Source organism: Lagopus muta, chromosome 1 (genome assembly GCF_023343835.1).
Source record: "Lagopus muta isolate bLagMut1 chromosome 1, bLagMut1 primary, whole genome shotgun sequence".
Taxonomy (NCBI): Eukaryota; Metazoa; Chordata; class Aves; order Galliformes; family Phasianidae; genus Lagopus; species Lagopus muta.
In genome coordinates this window covers 44,384,498-44,404,454 of record NC_064433.1, presented here as the reverse complement: position 1 = coordinate 44,404,454, position 19,957 = coordinate 44,384,498, and the positions used below count along the sequence as shown (strand labels likewise).

Genomic DNA, 19,957 nt, shown 5'->3' with positions numbered 1-19,957 from the left:
GCCTTTGTCTCTCTGGAATACGTACTCAGCTTTGCTGATGGTTGGACCAGAAAAGGGGAAAGCAGCAGCCACACCCCAGTATGGGCAGAGACCCTTGGGTCCTCAGGCATTGGGCTGGGTCCCAGCAGTCAGACAGGAGTGAACTTGGACTGGAGTGACTGGAGGAGGCAGACATGCTTTTTACCTCACTTAACAGAAAATCAAAACAGGGAAATAAACGAAAGACAGAGTAACTGAGAACTCCACAGTCCATAAATTGATTACCGAGGGCATTAGCAGATTAATGAAATGTTTCCCTGCTCTTTAAGCAGGATACATAATTGCTTTTGAAAGTTATCTTGTTCTTCAAGGAGCAATGCAGCAATTACTTCATAAACAAACAAAAAAGAAATAGAGATTCCAGGTGGTATATCTGCTCATAATGCAGCACCTAAACAATAGGACACACATACTTATTTGAACACAGTAGTAGTCGATGCAGAAGGGAGGAATTCCCATGCTCTACTTACCTTCAGTAACTGTCCATCATCTGTTCCCAGAAAGAGAACGATCTGATTTAAAACAACTGTGCCATAAACAGCCACTAGTCCAGAGTGAATCAAGGTGGGTGATTTCTTGATTGATTGTACCTTCTGAAAATCAGATATAAGAGAAAACCATTACAAAGTTATTCACTTGTACTACAAAATATTTATAAAAAGAAGAATCCCTGGGAAGATTCTCAAAAAACTCATCTATTTAAAATAGCATGGTAACATTTTTATTCTGGCAGTACTTCAGAGCAACATGTCATTGGAAATGGCACATGTAACTCCTTTTTTGTATACAGGGCAATTGGTCACATCCACGATAGAGAATACATCTACTGCAGATAAACCACTGATCTCAGTGGGACACAGACTTGGTCTAAAAGCTGCACACTAATTTTCAATATCCTTTCTCTTCCTTGGGACATAATGCTCTGAAACTATTGTGGACTGCCAGTACTTCTCAATGCAACCATTTTTTTCCATCACCTGACAGCACCTATCATACGGGCTACAGATATGCTCAGCAACCACATGAAAAGATATGCAAATGTTCTGGAGAAAGGATGTATTTCAAACACTCAGACTCTTTTCTCTTGCCAGAAAATGCAGAGCTTCATCCTCCCCAGTATGGTTTCCTGCTTTACACTAAAAGGAAGTTGAGACTTGCATACTACGTAAATATAAAAATGATACCAAGCAGCACAAAGTTCAAGTCAGGCAGGACATAAATGTACTTGCACAAACTTCAAAATCAAATGTTACCTATAATTCTCTGACCAATTCTCTGGATAAAGTTAAGAGACAAATGCATGTAAGAAGCTCATGAAAGAAAACACTGTGTAGGAAATCCCTACATCTTGTGGAACAACGAAAAAAACCCATATCAAACAATCCCGATCTACCTTCACTGCAGAAAGCCAAGTGTGTAAAGGAAGCCCCCTCTGTGTGAGAGGCTGGGGGAAGAGCTCATGCAGGACGAGGCCTTTGAGAATAAGCCCAAAGGTCAGTTTAAAATGCCCAGAATCTCAGCCTCAAGGGCAGGTTCTTAAACCTACAGGAAAACCCTGAGTGCAAGAACCTATTTTGCATTATTGCACTAGACAAAGTGTGAGAATGGACTATTAAAATCTACATTTTGCAGAAAGGTGAAGGCATTTCTCAAACTTATGAGGTCAACAAAAGACTTTTTTTTCAATAACAAAAAAGAAACAAATCTATAACATGGTAACAGCTGAATCCTACTCTCCTGCATGCTTGAATGCTGGCTTAACCCCAAGAGCCTTTCCACACAGAAATACATTTTTTCTGAACTGCAATCCTAAGTCAATTAAAATCTTTTTCAGTCATCTGAATTATTTTAATTAGCTTGCAAGAACAGCCATTTGGAGTAAAAGAAGACTTGATTAACTTTCATATTTAAAGATCTTTTTTCTTCTTTTTTTTCATGCAGCAGGAAGAAAACATAGGAACTGCCATGTACTGGCACAGAGTTTCAGTAAAACCCACTTTGGCATAAGATTCCAGTATCACAGAGGTCTCTTTTATATATGGGGAAGGAAAAGTGATTGCATGCATCAGAGGGTAACAAACTCCAGCACTGGTACACACAATGAGCCCTCGCTCAGACCAAGGAGTGAGGAGATGAAGTGTTCCAGCCTTTGATTACCAAGAGAGTTAGGATTTTTTCTCTCAGTGCTCTATATAGCAGTGTTAGGAAGACAAACCACCCCAGGTTTCCTGCAGACACTGTACAATAGGATCACAGAAGAGGGGAGGACTCACCCAGTCTCTGAAAAGCCTTGCTGCCAGATTTTATTTTGACCCACATACAAGTAAAATAACTAGTGTCATATCAGTGCATCTTCCTCATCTGACTGAGGAACCAGTACTGACAAGTGTGGAAGCCTCCTCCCCTCACTCCGCTTGCTAGAGGGAGGGTCAGCACGACATTGAGCTAATGTAGATAAGAAGAGGAGGAATTTAGATGGTGGGCAATCACAACAAAAATTGTCTTCTCTCTTTTGCAACCTATTTCTCCATTTCTGCCCATTCCCTCCAGGGTGCAGCTGCTGCTTTCACCCTTCTGTCATCCCTTTTCCACATGCATTTATTTTTTTAACAAGCCCTTTTACTTCTTCCAGTGTAACTAATGGGGTTACAGCACTGTAGGGCCTTCCAAAGCTTTTCTCTTTCACAGCAAAATCCAGCCCTAAAACACATTTACAGTCTAAACTTCTTTTATACTTGAAGAGCCATTCACCTCCACAGTCATCTACCCTGTAACACTTCCAGGCTCATACAGAAACAAGAAATGCAAACGAGAAGACAACAAATACTGCTATAGAACGCTGTTGGTTTTTTTTTAATTCTTCAGTTGCGCTCTTCTATTTTAATCTATTGTTTCCCAGAATCTTCACAGCCATAGGTAAGCCTACAGATTTCCTGAATAAATTTACATTTTTGCCTTTAAAATCAAGCTTTCTGTGCTGTTTGGTTATTGGCATTAAAGTTATTTTTATTCATTTCATATTTTGCATCTCATTTTCAGATTTCTCTCCATATGATTCCAGCTGCAGCAACCGCATTCACACTTGTCTTTCTGTCTCGATTTCCTCTCGATTCTCACACCTCAAAGGGAAGGGCAGCACTCTAGCTCAATCAGCTCTCAACATACTGCAGTTAGCCAATAAGTAAAAGGTAAGGGTTTGAGAATTCAGAGTGAACAAATGGAAGCAACTGTACGAAAGGACATAAAATTTGTGAACTCTGTATAGCAACAGTCAACACTACAGCAACATATAAATGTCTTTCCCAATGGGAGAAATCTCCTGGAACCTCATTCTGAAGGGACCACCCTTCAACCTCTTCCATCAATTTTTATGACGTCAGTGGGTAACAAACTTATATATCAATGCATGCTGTGAGCCTTTGTTATGGCTAAGGAATGAGGAGCTGATCTGTTCCAAAATTTGATATCTATCAGTTGTTTTTAATTTGTATACTGCATAGCAATGCTAGGAGAACAAACCATCCCAGGTGAGCAGACTGCAGAACATCAGGGAGGACAGTAGGAAATGAGGGTCTAAACAGAGACCCTGTAGACACAAAATCCTGACCTTCACAATGCAAGGCAGGAGGGACACTTGGAGGCTAGACCTGAGGAAAAGCCAGATTGAGGATTCTGAGACACGAGACAAACTAGAAGCTTCTTGCAGCAGAAGAAATGTTCCTCCTCTGCCCCCAGCTCTGAATTTACAGGATCGGTAAAGTGCTCTAACAACAAATGAGGAGGGAGATCAAGCTCTATTAAGGAAGGCTTGCAAAGCAACTGGGCTTGAAATGAACAGTAACAGAAAGAGCAAGAGGAAGTGGTGGGTGACAGTGACTGGAGATTCCCTTCTGTGAGAGATGAAGGCACACATCTGTTAAACAGTCATGCTGCTAAAACAGGTTTCTTTTCTTAGGTTTCTTGCAGAGAGACTGCCAATGATGTTCCATCCCTTGGGCTACCATCCAGTGTTGCACACCCACGTGGACATCTAAGATAGTGCCTAGAGAAAATGAGGATTACAGAGCTCTGGAGGAGGGAGGAGTCCAGGTCTTATCAGTTCTACAGGATCAGTGAAAGGTGATGCTATGCTGTCCTGACTTTGCTACTCACGAACAAGAAAGAACTGACTGGAGATGTGATAATCAATGGCAGTCTTCTCTGTAGTAACTATGAAATCACTGAGTTCAGAATCTTGAGGGGAGTGAGGAAAGAATAACAGTGTACAGATGCTGCACTTATAGGCTTCAGCTAGTTCAGGGAAGTAGTCAGTGGGATCCCCCAAGAGGCAGCTTTGAAGGGCAGGGCTTTCAGGACAACCTGCTCCAAGCACAAAACTCAGGAAAACAAGCAGACATAACAGGAGATGGGCTAGCTAGCAAAATCAATGTTCACCTTGTGTTGAAAATGGCAAGAGACATTATGAGCAACAAGAAGGACTTCTATTCTGTCTGTGGAATGAAAAAGGGGATGTTTCAAGTGGACATGACTCTTAAAAAAATCATGGTGGGAACAATTAAGCAGAAGAGGTTGTTCAGAGAGGTTGTGCAGTTTCCATCCATGACGGTTTTGAGATCCAATAAAACAAAGCCCAAAGCAAGTCTGTCTGACCTCAGCGCTCACCCCCCTGCATGCAGGAGGCTGAATGGAGACCTCCTCTGATGCTCCTTTCAATCTGAATGACTCTGCGGTCCCAAAGAAGAAAATCCTCTGCTCGAGTCCCCAGGCTCTCAAAAGTTTCCATTAAGAACACCTGGGAAAGCCGGATGAGTAAAAGCAACTCTACTTCTTACAGATATTGTGAGAACTACAGGTCTCATGTGACTTATTTCCAACACCAAATATGGACACTGACATTGAAAATTCACTGTAATTGGACAGAAATATTAACTCCAGAAATGTTAATTTGAGAAGTCTGCCAAACATCAGGTGAAATACATGGGAGACGACTTTACTACTGGAAAATTAATTGCAGGATCAATTTAGATATCAAATGATATTTAGAAGTCTGTAAATCTCTCCTTAAATAAAAGATTATTAATCATTTTTGAGTGAGTTACTGCACAAATTCAAATGTAATTTCTGCAAATTAATGGCCATGATTAAACTGATGCAACTGTTGACTTCAAAACCTGATTTCAGTCAAGCTTCCACCAGCTAATATTTGTCCCAAAACTCTACACTAAGCTTGATAAATTACGCAGCATATATCAATTCACATGTTTATCACCCACTGAATAACACAAAAAATCAGTGAACAGGCCGTTATCTACTTGTACCAAAGAGCAGACAAGAATTCAACAGAGCTGTCATTTAGTAGCTATCGCAGCCACTTTGCCTTTTTTTTAGGATTTTCTCCCTCAAATATTGTAAAGACTTTTATTTCCCATGCAAATTTTTCAACCACAAACCTAATTTCCAGATTTCTCACTGTGGGTAGCTAATTTCCTACAACTCTCTTCTGTTGTCGTTCTCTCATCTGAACACTTTTCCAAAGCATCTGCTTATCTGTGTTGTGCTAGATCCTGGGATCTCTATTCTAGTAGCTCCCTGTCAGTCACAGAACAGAAGGAATGGCTTTCTAAAAGCTCACAAACTACCGGAAGAAATTTGTGACAGATTCCAGCATGCCTCATATGTCCTGGCTAAGAATCTTCTAATTTATAATTGTAATCACTGAAAAAGTTTGTCAGTGCTCGGTCAAGTTTCTGAAAGGAAACTGAGAAAAAGATTTGGCTAATTCAGATTTAGTATCTATAGAAATCCTGAAGACGACGTGCTTACATACATGTAGTTTGTGCAATCAAGTCAGTTAACACATACAGCTCAACAGCGCATGCAAGGAGATATACACAAAATGAAGAGATGTATGGATCAGAGGAAAACCAACTAGCTACAGAACTGCAACAGGTTTTCAAAGTGTCACAAGTTCTGTTGTCTCTTGCTAGTTATGGATCATGTCTCTGGAATACAGTATTATATACCTCCAGAATAAATATTGCCAACTATGACAAAATGCTTTGTGTATGAAATGAAAGCAAATTTAGCTTCTTCTTATGAGCAGAGATTCCAAAGGGTTTTCAGCAGACTTTTCACATACTTTCTGATAAAGCTAGTAAGCAAAGATTTTAAAAATTACTCATTCTGAATGACAGACTCAAATCCTGCATTAAACCTTACTGCAAATGTCAGCACTGGCCTAAGTACTGATGCGAGACCAAAGAGATCACACACCTACAATGGGATCCTACAGGATGGCAGGCAATTTGGCTCCAATCCAGTGAAGTACTCCAGTTCACGCTAAACTTTAAATGCATGGGCATCTGCCCTGATGATGATGGAAGTACTTATATGCCTAATGTTAAATATGCCCTTAAGTGCTTTACTGGGCTGGGGCCAGAAAGCTTGGTACCTTATAGGAACAAGCTCACGGCGGAACATGCAGCAATAGCAGGGCAGGAAATTCACAAGCACAGACACCACAGAGCAAGGAATCCAGGAGCACAGATACCTCAGGTAAGCCCTGAGTGCACTACTGAGTCATAGTGCCAACACAGTGCAAACACAAGCAGCTGTGTGACAAGTGAAATGTTGTGCTTAAAAGTAATCAGAATAGTTACAGAAACGTGAAGAATGTAACAGAATCAGAAGGAAATCAAACTGCCACTAATCCTTAGCATATACTCTTACCATAAACCTCATTTCTGCAGTGAATAAATGGTATTTGCAGTTCCTCCACAAACTGTCAGGACATGTTCATGCACACATACCTCATCACATCTTGTCTCACCTCTGCAACTCAAGTGCATCTGGTGAAGATGACTAAGACATGCAGCACCCTACAGACATGACATCTTCAAGGCTTATGCTGAACAAGGTCCATCAGTCACAAACACCATGCAGGTCTTGCATTCCAGGCAATTATAACATCACCACACATTCATCTGATCAGTATAAACAGTGTCTGTAAAAGACTAAACTTAAGGCACAAGGAAGCACTGGTGCTTGCTGCTATTTCTACGCACTCTCTAAAACATGCTCTTGGCACTCTGTGCTACAAGGCACTCCTTTTTGGCCAGAACCCCTGCCAGCTGTGGCACACACGTGCCTGTATACCATGCTGTACACTGTCTGCCTGCCAGCTCTGAGCTCTGCATGCTTCTGAGTCAGAGAAGGGTATGTTCCACTTTGTAGGGACTCATGATTTGGTGAGAGACGGTAGAAGGATCCGGGCTAAAACAACCCAGAAGAAGCAGCATATGGGCCTGTCATCTCCAAAATTACTCTGCATCAGCTTCGCCTAACCTTCTGTACTATAAAAAAACATATTAAAGCTTAACTAGATACTTTTATTTCTGTGTTTATAAACTAAAAGCATATATCCTTAGCTTAAATAGGGAATATAATTAGTCATGTAATGTTACAGGTCATAGTATTACACAACACTCTGATGTCCCACTATCTCACAAAGTATTAAAACACCATCTTCCCATCAGTGGTAAACTGCATTCACTGTTGTGCCAAAACACCACCATTAAGGATCTCGCTGGAGTCAGGGACATAGCGTTAAGCAAATAACCACTTTGATCATCTTTAATGTTGAGATTCCTTGGTATAGTGCCCTATTATAACCTACATTCGCAGGAGGAAGACTGACCTTTTGGGATAGTAACCTTGGAGTAACAGGAGTCTGATCTAAATCAATCCTCTTGGAATGGGTCCAGAGGAGGGCCACTAAGATGATCAGAGGGCTGGGGCACCTCTCCTATGAAGAAAGGTTGAAGGAACTGGGCTTGTTTAGCTTGGAGAAGATAAGGCTCCAGGGAGACCTCATTGTGGCCTTCCAATGCTTGAAAGGAGCATACAAACAGGAGGGGGAATGGCTGCTTATGAGGGTGGATAGTGATAGGATAAGAAGGAATGGTTTCAAACTGAAACAGGGGAAATTTAGGTTAGATTTTAGGAGGAAGTTTTTCACACAGAGAGTGGTGACGCACTGGAACAGGTTGCCCAATGAGGTTGTGGATGCCCCATCCCTGGAGGCATTCAAGGCCAGGCTGGATGTGGCTCTGGGCAGCCTGGTCTGCTGGTTGGCGACTCTGCACATAGCAGGGGGGTTGAAAGTATCTGATCATTATGGTCCTTTTCAACCCAGGCCATTCTATGATTCCATGAATCCTTCAAGATGTGGGTTGCTCATTTTTGGTGTTTAGCCATTTGGATGCAAAGGAAAGAGGTACACAGGTCAGACAGACACCAGCCTCACCTGACATGCATCACCTTACTCTGTGAACTCCCAGAGACTCTTCCAGAATTCCTACTGTAGGGATTGGAGAAGTGTTTATCAAGTATCTGCAGTCCAGCAAAGTTTCTCTTTCTGCTTTTGTAGGCTCAGAAAGAATCTTGTGAAGAAATCCCATAAATAATTAGAAATAAAGAATACAGTTACAAATGCAACTAGCAGGCAGATGTTTTGGGAGGAGGACTTCACATTCATTCAGCAGGTTTGCCTTGTGACAGCACCATCACCGTGCAGTAAGTTTCACACTGGCACTGAATACCAACAAGCTGGCTCTGGCACTGCAGTGACAGTTTCACTATGTACTTCAGCACAGTTAATTCATCCACATATCTGGTTCTTGTTCATAACTGCATCCTCTAACCCTAGCCATGGTTTTGCAATTCAGCAGGGAAATGAGCAGACTGAATCACATGTGCCCTCAGGTAGTTTTTATCTGGAGAATCTCTGTACTCTGCTCTGCTGTGGGCTAGATTCTGTCACCAACAAGAGATGGTAAAACACTTCAAGGAGTTTTCAGCAAACTCCTGCCACAAGAGAGCAAGGAGCCAGGGGTTAAGCTGCAGACCCCATGGACACAGGGGAAGCTGCAATAGGTCATGTCTTTTTAGCATTGTTCCTTTTACCACAACTCTGAAAAGATTTCTGAGGGTGACTTGAAAGCACACATGGGCCTTACAATAGCACCTGTTTGTCCCAAATTACATTTTTAGCCTTCTGAATTTCTTTTTTCCCTCATTTCTTGACCAGCTGCAGAAGCCGCAGTGGTCTTGCCTCCCTCCCCATGTACAACAAGGGATGAAGAAGCTCAGAAACAGTGTTGCAGAAGTGGGTGACCAGGGGATCTCCAAGGGATAAGGCTGCCTGTGAAAATGTAACCACTGCAACAACAAAGATCTATGGCTATTGCTGCCTGCTGCACCAGGGCTGGGGGCTGTGAGCCCTCCTGAGCACGGCCAGTCGCAGCAGGGCTGAAGAACGCCCACCGCTGAACAAGCAACCATAAATAACTCGTGAGCAGCGGGCAGTGCAACGCACACAGCCCAGTGCACAGGAGTCAGCTTGATGGGCTTTTTTTTATTCCTGATGTAGCTGCAATGACATGAGATGTGAATGCACAGAATGAGGTAGGAGATGCTCTGTGGAAAATACAATGAAGGATGAATGATCCTTGGCAGAAAACGGCGCATGGAGTGAAAAACCCAAGACTGGGGCGTGACCAGGATGCCCTCAGGTGCTCCCCCAGACACGTCTTTCCCAAGACATAGATGGGAAGCACACTCCAGGATTCATTAAGGGATCACCTTCTGAGGAACAGGAAGCGCTGCACAGGCCCATAGGGCTGATGGAGCACGTGCTGATATTCAGAGCCTGGCCCAGCTCTGCAGTTCCCCTGAACTCCGTGTGCCTTTGGGTCTGTCTGCCAGGAGCACTCTGTGAATCATGCACACAGCACCACAACAAGAGCAATGGCACGTGGGATGAGAAGTTAGTGAAACGATGCCCAGACTTACGCAGTTGGTCCCCGCGTAGAAGTGTGTGATGTACACACAGGTTGGATCCTGCAACTCTTCCATCCTGAAGATGCAGACGGCAGTGGAGTCCCAGGCCCTGTCACCGTGGTTGTGGTGGAAGACGCCCACCCACCAGCCCCGTCCTTCCTGGCGGATGAGGCTGGAGGAGATGAGGAGGCTCCTGCAACCACAGTCCAGATACACTTGGCCTTGCAGGTCAAAGCTGTGCTCAGAGCGATGCGGCTGATGCATGACCACCATGCTTGGCAGCTCTGGGTCCTTGTCCAGTTCGGCCTTCAGCCGGTAGTAGGGAAAGAAGAGGCGACCACCCCACCACAGCGCGTCCACGAAATGCAAAGGCTCCTTGTTGTACTTGATGATGTCCCACTCTCCGCGAGGCTGCAGGGTCTTTATGGGGCGCACGGTAATCGCCGCTGTTTCGCTCGACTTCGACGGCTCGCAGCCCGCGGGAGGCACTCGCCTGCCATTGTAGTAGGTGGCCGCCACCGCCAGGTACCAGTCGTCCGCTTGCTGGAAGACCACGCCGGCCGTGGAGCCGCGGGGCAGGCAGCTGACCACCTCGGTGCGGTTCAGGACCAGGCGGTAGTCCGGCAGCCGCCACACCTCGCAGCTGCCCTGCCCCTGCGTCCAGCCGGCCAACAGCTCGCCGTCGTCTCCGGCCTCGGTGTAGGTCAGCAGCAGCAGCTTGCTCCGCACGCCCGAGGGCTTCCCGCAGCCCTGCCCGCCCGGCGGCACCACGCGGCGGGACCGCGAAAGATCGGACCGCACCTCGTAGAGGCATCCGCCGCCCGCCACCAGCACGAAGCGGCCGCTCACCTCGACGTTGTCGATAGGGGCCCCGGGCAGCTCGAAGGAGCGGTGGCCGCCGGCGCCCGCCAGCGCCGCCAGGAGGGGCAGCGCCCAGCTGAGCGCGGGCGGCGCCGCCATGGGCGCGGGCTCCGCTCGGCGCCGCGGGGCGCCTTAGGTGGCGGCGGGCGGCGGGCGCCGCTGCGCCATGCTGCGCCCAGGGGCCGGGCGCCGCCGCCTCTGCCGCCGCCTCTGCCGCCGCCTCCGCTCCCCCCCTCCGCCGCGGCCGGGCTGAGCGCGGGCGGGCAGTTCCTCGTTCGGGGCGGGGAGGAGGGGGTGCCTGTGCGGGAGGAGAGGTGGGCCGGGCTCCTCCGGGAGGGCTGCTCTAGCACCTCGCCGCCGCGCGCCGCCGCTCCCCCGCCCGGCCCGCTTCGCCTCGCCTCGCCGCGGACGAGGGGCGGGAGGCGGCCCCGCCGCCGGGCTGCGGGGGGCCGGGACGGGGCCGCGGAGGGGGCGAGGCGTGGCGCCGGGCCTCGCCGCCGCTGCCTCGCCTCGAGCGGGCGCCGGCCGCGGGTGCGGCCCCTGCGGAGGTGTCCGGCCGCGGGTGCCGAGCGGCCGCAGCCAGGGCGCCCCGCTGGCGCGGCGAGCCCCGGCAGCGCGCGGGGTGGAGGGCGTGCCGCTCCTTGCCGCCGCCTCGGCTGCCGGCGCTCACACCGGGGAACAGCGCGGGATGGGCGTGAGGTGCGGCCGCTGGGCTGTCAGCGTCCGTGAGGAGAGGGGAACCGGCGGAGGGGCGCCTCTCGCAGCTCCCTCCCTGCGGGCTGCCCCGCGGGTCCCCGCCGCCCGTTACGACGCTCTGCGTTAGAGCAACACCAGTAAGCCAGCCGGCCGCTGCCGCTGGGAGCAAGATGTCAAAGCTCTGTTTACAACCTCTCGGTCCCGACTGAGGTGGAACAAAGAGTCTGCCTCCTGTGCCTTGCTTTGCTCGGTCCTGCTGCCTCGAGGCGGGTGGCTTTCAGCCTGCGGGGCGAGGACCGGGCGCCGAGGGAGTGGCCTATCGGAAAGTGGCACCGTAGAACGGCACTGGTTGGAAGGGACCTGAAAGATCTATCCAGTTCCAAACCAGTGTCCTTCTGCCTCTGCTCTCTCATTTCTGGGATGGACTGAGAGACCTGTGGGCTGTGTGCTCAGCTAATGTGATCCTTCTGCTGACTTTTAAATGAAAAGTGGGATTGTGAAAGGTAGCAAAGATGCATTTTAGTGTTCTCTATCAGGTGTCTCTGGTAAGTCTGAGTGAGGATGGCGCAGGGCCCGTGGCCACTCTTGCTAGGAAGTGAGCGTAATGTTCAAAACTGACACCAGTTTCTCAAACACCGACCCTGCATTTGTACTGCTTTTACTGTAAAGTGGCTTTACGGCCAGACTAAGTGGAGTGGTAAAAGCTAGAACGAAAGTGGTCTCTGTATATGGGTTGAGCAGAGTATTTCCAAGAAGTAAGTACAATTTGTCAGCGAATTTGTATTATCCTTCTCCATTGCTTCACTCAGCAGCAGTTATTGTGCAAGAAGTGCTGTTGCTCTGGTCAGCAAAAATATTGTACTATCTTGCCTAGACCCATCAGGGTCTAGGACACATAATACCATAATATTCAAAACCCTACACAACTCATCTGCTTATTTCTGACTACAAAATCTGCCCAGTGTAGCAGGAAATGTGAAAGAGAATCCTTGCACAGGTCTTTATTCTCACCAGATGCAAAGATGCACTACCAACGAACACTGCCTGCAGCTCCTTGACTTCCACCTTGACTTCTAGTTGCTCTTTAAGTGCAAATGCAAAGCTCCCAGTTGATCTAGATCTTGCTCAGGCTATGGGGAGAGCCAGCCAGCTTCCTTCTTGCAAGAGATCCCTGCTACTGGCCACAGAGCACATCCTGCTGTGACTTCTGTGGACAGCCCTCCCATCATAAAAACATAGATTTCTGTATTTGCTGAGCTTGGTTCAGTACTGATCAGTTGACCTATTTCTTTGGGTTTTTTTTTAGAATATGTCATGTGTACATCAATGAGTGATTGATTTGCTGAAGTGGGTGATGCCAGACTTCCCTCGTCTTATACAACAGTGATAGCTCCTAAGTCTGCAAGCTCCTCCAACTGCTCACACAGCAACATTCTGCTTCCAAATGTGCTTATTCTAGGACCCAGGAAAGATAGATCGCATCCGGGTACACGCATAAGGAAGCAGCCCAGCTGTGTGGGGTACAGGAGCTCCCAAGGCAGGGCAGGAGGCACCACCTATCCCCAGATAAATCAGACTCCTCCCTGCCTGCAGCACATTTCCATTTCTGTCCCCTCTCTCTTCCCAAGGAAGCAGCATCTAGGACCAGGTCCTTACCTTACATCACTGAATATTGTCTGCACTTGAGAAAGCCACTGAAACAGCTATGCACTGGGAATCAGTTCATGGGAATATTACCCATAAGTAGCCCAGTTCTTGAAGCAGCAAAGTCTGCTAGATTTTTTTCCAAGCCCCCAAAGTAAACAGGAGCTTTTGTCTTCTATCCATTCTTCCAGAGGCAGCCGGCAGGATACCAGCAGAGCTGAGTTTCTACTGATGTCATGGAAATAGAAAGCAAGGCTGTGGGTATATTTTGTAATGCTGCTAACATTCACTATTAATACAGAAGTCCGGAAAATGGTGCAATCATTGTGAGATGCTCTTATAAAAACTAAGCAGAAGGAAAGACATTGCATTGTGCTGTCTTGGCCACCAGTCCCATATTTGGTAATTCTATATTCCTGTTGTCTCTGTTTTATTTTTCAGGCACAACAGACATGGCAAACTGTGGTGTCTGCCCACTGCCTCACACTGCACCCCAACCAAAATTCCTAAAAAAGCTGGGGGAGCACAAAATTCCTAAAACAGCTTGGCTTTCTGAAGTGAGCTTTATTGATTTCAGTGGGGCATGTGAGATCTGAAGTTAGAACGTGAATCACGCCAGGGCTTGGATCTACGTTTAATGAGCTCTCTTCTCAATCTTCATCAATATTAGCAGAACACATCCTGAATTAACTTCTGATTGCCTCTCCCACTGTGGCTCAGCTGCCTACCCCCCCCTCTTTCTCATCCACATGCTAAGCTTCTCAGAAAGGATGACTGTGCAGAGGACCTGACAAAATATTAGTCAATAAATGAAATGTGGTTTTTAATGTTTAATTTATTTCACTTAACTTTGATATTTTTTCCTATTTTGGGACTCAGAGCCCAATTAAGATTTGGTTTGATCTGTTTATTTAACACATGGAGTCACCTTAGCTTGGTTCTGAAATGATTTTTCTCTAAGGGCACATATATAACCTTCTGCTTATGAAACAGCAGCAGGTAGTATTACTGTTAACAAGCATTTCATCCTTGGTGTAATATTTGAAATAGCTGCATTTCTCTTTACACAGCTAAGTCAGTTTTCAGTGTAACTAAATGTTGACTAAATAAAAAGGAAATGCTGAGCAGTTTTGCAAAAAAGTTCTTCTGAGAGTTTCTTTTCCTTGCAAAGTAACTGCATTTGAATACTGAAACTGAGTTTGCAATTTTGGATTTCAGTTCTGTTTTTTTTTTGTTTTGTTTTTATGCATCATTTAATCTAAAACATTACTGATTCTTCTGCATTTTCTAATGGCCTTCATGGTGGTGAAATGCTTTTTTCATGAACAGCTCCTTTGTGACCCTTAAGAGGAAATTCCAATCACCATGCAAAAAATGAGACTCTGACAGGTCTGCAAATAAAACAGATGAGGGTAGAGGAGATCGCCCTGAATTCATGACTTATATTTGCCTATGTTGAAATATTCCCAGGTGCTAATGCTTTCTGTATTGTGAAAGGGGGAGGTAAAGGAGGAATGAGGGAAGAAGAGAGGGATAGAGGGAAGGAAGAAGGAAGCAAGCAAGGAAGGAGGTTCTCATCCTATCTCCATTAAAAATAGTATAAAATTTTGGATAAGAGATCAAGAAACAATTATAATATAAATAAAATGCTTTTTTTTTTTAATATATCACATTATTTCCTTTCTTCTCAAACGTACTTTGAGATAGAGTAGCAATGATACAGAGAAAAAAAAAAACAGGAAATACACACAGGAAAAATACGTTTTGCTCTTCTCTGCATTGAAAATTACTCATAATATAAATTAAAGTTTAGTATAGATTTTGTGCCAGAAACACAAACAGGAAATCCAGGTTCTGGGTGATCTGTGCCATAACCTTCATACGGAACATCGGACAACAAAAACATCTCCAAACCCCATGTATGTCTCCTGTGCTTATGAGATAAATAAAATCAGATAGCTCTCAAGGAAGCTCTGTGGGTCAACACCAATAAAGGCACTATATACACAGGAAATAAAATTATGGGATTACAGGAAGGCAGACATGCAATACAGATAGCAATCACAAGTGAAAATAACTTAATAGGCTTTCTTGCTTAACTTATCTTCCACAGCTGATATATATCAACAGCTGTGTTTTATCTAGAATGTGCTTTCTTTTAATTTTATTTATTATAATATTTGTACCTTTGCATCCAGCAAAATAATGTCTCCATGAAGTAATTGCAAAGAAGCAGAGCTGAAAAATATCATTTTTTTTTTCTTTACAGCTGTAGGGTTGATCAATGGTACTATCTGGCTTGCACTGTGCTGAAGCAGAATAAAGTCATTTGTTGGCACAGGCCAAACTGTGGCATTGCCCTTAAAACTTGTATTTGCTGGTGTATTTAGATGGGTTTTGTTTTGATGCACAGAAGGACTTCTGGCTTTGCCCATAGTTCATTGGGGATGGATCTAGTGTGTCAGTGTATCTTGCTACATCCAAGGCAGTGATGAATAAGGCAGGCACAAAGGCATTCCAAGACCATGGTATTGGTACAGGGACCTTCCAGTGCTTCATTCTTAAGCCAGACTTGCCAGGATGGTGATATCAGGTTGAGTTACAACCTCTGGTAGCACAAGTGCTTTGAAAAGTGACCCAAGCTCTTGCCCTGGCTGTGTCCTCAGACAGTGATAGCGTTCACACAGTGGAAGCGCCTGAGATCTAGAACAAGGTGTGGTCACTACTGATTTGGATGAAATGAGGAAAGAGCAAATGTGTTATGACACAGCCCTTCCCATGTGGGCCAAAATGCAAAGCCTTCCTTTTAGGTCTGTTCCTCAGTGTTAGACAAATATGTCCTCAGTATTATGAGGGCAGATTTCATCTGCCATATTTAGCTGCATCAGTAGAGAGGAAAAATTACCAAGAATCTGTTGTAAATTCCTTTGGTTTTTCTCCCAGGAGGGCTTACTGCTGCTTGGCACCTGCAGAGGAGATACTCATCTGAGGGCCTAATAAAGGGTTGCTGTCTATGGGGTCAGAATGTTTGCTATTTAAGCTGTCTAAACCAGCCAATTAAGGTGTCTAAACCAGCCAGTCACCAAGGAGAATCTCCATTCTTTACTGGATGAAACCAGCCAATTAAGGTGTCTAAACCAGCCAGCCACCAAGGAGAATCTCCATTCTTTACTGGATGAAGCTGGGAATGTGACCACTGAGGATAAGGAAAAGGCAGAGGTTCTGAATGCCTTCTTTACATCCGTCTTTAAAAGTCAGACCAGTTATCCTCAGGGTACTCCACTCTCTGACCTGGTAGTCTCAGCTGGGGAGCAGACAAAACCCCCCACGATTCAGGAGGACACAGTCAGAGACCTACTGCTCCAACTGGACTGCCACAAGTCCATGTGGCTGGATGAGATTCACCCGAGAGTGCTGAGGGAACCAGCAGAGGTGTTAGCTGAGCCGCTTTCCATCATCTATCAGCACTCCTTGTTGATTGGTGAGGTCCCAGAAGACTGGAGGCTTGCCAGTGTGACTCTCGTCTACAAGAAGGGTTGTAAGGAGGATCTGGGGAACTATAGGCCTGTTAGCCTGATCTCGGTGCCAAGGAAGGTTATGGAGCAAACTGTCTTGAGGGAGATCACATGGCATGTGCGGGACATCTAGGAGATCAGGCCTAGCCAGCATAGGTTCATGAAGGGCAGGTCCTGCTTGACCAACCTGATCTCCTTCTATGATCTAGTGACCCATCTGGTGGATGAGGGAAAGGCTGTTGATGTGGTCTACCTAGACTTCAGCAAGGCCTTTGACACTGTCTCCTACAGTGTTCTCCTGGAGAAGCTGGCAGCCGCTGGCTTGGACAGGTACACTATTGGCTGGGTAAGGAACTGGCTGGAGGGCCAGGCCCAGAGAGTGGTGGTGAATGGAGCTAAATCCTGGTGACAGGTCACGAGCTGTGTTCCCCAGGGGTCAGCGCTGGGGCCTGTTGTCTTCAATATCTTTATTGTCTACCTGGATGAGGGCATTGAGTGCACCCTCAGTAAGTTTGTGGATGACACCAAGTTGGCTGGAAGTGTCGATCTGTGTGGGGGTAGCGAGGCCATACAGAGGGATTTGGACAGGCTGGAGAGCTGGGCTGAAGCCAATGGGATGAGGTTCAACAAGGCCAAATGCTGGGTCCTGCACTTTGGCCACAACAACCCCAGGCAATGCTACAGGCTTGGGGCAGAGCAGCTGGAAGACTGTGTAGAGGAAATGGACCTGGGGATGTTGATTGATGCTCATCTGAACACGAGCCAGCAGTGTGCCAAAGTAGTCAAGAAGGCCAATGGCATCCTGGCTTGCATCAGAAATGGTGTTGCCAGCAGGAGCAGGGCAGTGATTGTTGCCCTGTACTCAGCTCTGGCGAGGCTGCTCCTCGAGTACTGTGTCCAGTTTTGGACCCCTCACTGCAAGAAAGACATTGAGGCCCTGGAGCGGGTTGAAAGAAGGGCGACAAAGCTGGTCTGGAGCACAGGGCTTGTGAGGAGCAGCTGAAGGAGCTGGGATTGTTCAGTGCGGAGAAGAGGAGGCTCAGGGCAGACCTTGTTGCTCTCTATAACTGCCTGAAGGGAGGTTGTAGTGAGCTGGGGGTCGGCCTCTTCTCTCGTGTAACTGGTGATAGGACCAGAGGGAATGGCTTCAAGCTGCACTAGGGGAGATTTAGGCTGGACGGTAGGAAATACTACTTATCTGAAAGAGTGGTCAGGCAGTGGAATGGGCTGCCCAGGGAGGTGGTGGAGTCACCAACCCTGGAGGTGTTTAAGGAATGTTTGGACCTTGTGATGAGGGACATGGTTTAGAGAGAACTATTGGTGATGGGTGGATGGTTGGACTGGGTGATCCTGTGGGTCTTTTCCAACCCTGGTGATTCTGTGATTCTGCAAGTATTTCTTCTGCTAGACCTCGAGGGCTGATAAACTCAGGCTGATAGTTGTGGTGGTAAACAGCTGAATATGGGCCTAGAAGTGGTAAAGAAAATGGTGACCTTCCCAAAGAGTGTGAATAGGAGTTTGGTAATGCTTGTTGATGTGAAGAGAGGCTGAGTGAAATGCACACATCCATTTCACAGGTGCCTTGCTTGTTTCCTAATTTATGTTTGTATTAAAGATTCATTGAGCTTTTGTTGAGTGCCCCATCACAGAGACACAATAACAGCTGCCTTCCATCAGCACAGATATTTGCAGAGTGACTGTCTGCCTAATTCTTTAAGATTTCCCGAACTCTGACTTGCCTTCCTTGCTCTCTTTTGTCCTCACCTACTTGTTTCTAACAAACCTTACACCTAACTGTAAACCTAACTGATTCACAGACAATCTTTGATAGATAAGTTTAGCAAAACCTTTTTAGAAATACAGATTTTGAACTAAAAAAAAATTCACCTGGTTGCATTTGAAAAGTCTGGATCATTCCATTAATAAGAACCTTCAAGTCCTAGAAAAGTCTTAAAATGCCATATTCCTTGAGATCACAAACTCAACCAGGATTTGGTCACTACAGCACTGACTGCACCCAAATTTAACCTCCTCAGTGATCTCCTCTGCACTGGTGAGCACCAGGTCCAGTAACACTTCACCTCTGGTTAGTCAGTGCAATACCTGAACGAGGAATTTATCCTCAATGGAATCCGAGAGTCTCCTGGGTTGCTTGCAGCCACCATGTTGTTTTTCCAGTAGACATCTGGGGTGCTCGTAATTCCCCGTCAGCATGAGAGCACAACGCTTTTCTTAACTGAAGCAAGATGGCCTCCATCCACAGGCTCCCCCTGGTCAGGTAGTAGTCCTCCCACCACCAGATGCCCTTTATTGGGTTGGTCCTTGATTTTAATCCACAGGCTCCCAATTTGGAGCAGTTTCTCAGAGGCAGCTTTTTGCAATCCACTTCCTAACACAGAAGGCAACTTCCCTCCCCTTCTTTTCCTTGCCTACTGCTTCTGCAAACCTTCTAACCCTTGACTGAAGCGTTGCAGTTGTGCTATTCATCCCACCACATTTTCATGATAGCAATTAGGTCACAATTTTCAAATTGCACCGGGTTTCCAACTCCTCCTGCTTATGTCCTGCGCAGTGCGCATTGGTGTAGAGCCACTTCAGAATTACACTCTTGTAGCATTGGTGATTGAACGCTGATAGCTGCGTTATCTTCTTAGAGGAGCACTCCCTCGTGTTGCTAATCAGTCCAGCCAGCTCGCTGCCCAAAAAACACACCCTAGCAGAGGATGGTTTCGATCCATCGACCTCTGGGTTATGGGCCCAGCACGCTTCCGCTGCGCCACTCTGCTGTTATAATCTTCCCCAGAAGCAAGCAAAATGAATGGCTGCTTTAAAGAACTGTCATCTCCACTTTAATTACAGGGTTGGTGCAAGAGTCGTCATAGCATTTTCACGCCTGGAACTGCTCAGGGTTCAGAACAGGTTCCAAACTGGTCAAGTACTATGTATTCCCACTGCTCTTTTCTCTGATTTCCCCAAATGATATCAATTTTGTGCAATCTCTCTGCAGATGTGTATAAGCATGCTGACTTTTATTTATAACTCTGGCTTTTGGTTGCGATTGTTAATCTGGTCGCAGCCAGAATTTTGTTATTTGACAAAGATGTCACTTGGAAATTGCATTAGATTACAGAAATATTCTGCTGTAGCAGACAGGAATTAGCCTGAAGAAAAAGTTACCAATGGCTGTTACACATGAAGCAACAGACCTTAATTATTTATAGCTTCCAAAGAGCGCAAGTATTCCTCCTCTTACCCTGACATTCATGGATGACAGGAGCTGTTACTGTTGCTTGATGGTAGACCCACTGACATCAGTTGGATCTACCAGCCTCCAATCACATTCCAAACACTCACTTCTGCGC

At 46.1% G+C, this 19,957-nt stretch overlaps 1 protein-coding gene and 1 non-coding gene across 2 annotated transcripts in view; both read right to left on the bottom strand.

Annotated features, from left to right (window-relative positions):
* Positions 1-10,839, bottom strand: part of PLXNC1 (plexin C1) — a 68,333-nt gene extending 57,494 nt beyond the window's left edge. Inside the window, exons 1-2 of the mRNA XM_048943787.1 lie at positions 9,892-10,839; positions 510-632 (exon numbers count right to left, since the gene is read on the bottom strand). Coding sequence (XP_048799744.1) covers positions 510-632; positions 9,892-10,839 — 1,071 coding nt within the window. The remainder of the gene's footprint in view (positions 1-509; positions 633-9,891) is intronic.
* Positions 10,840-19,309: 8,470 nt separating this feature from the next.
* Positions 19,310-19,381, bottom strand: TRNAM-CAU (transfer RNA methionine (anticodon CAU)). Its single transcript has one exon. It is a non-coding gene; the product is annotated as a tRNA-Met (tRNA).
* Positions 19,382-19,957: the final 576 nt, after the last annotated feature.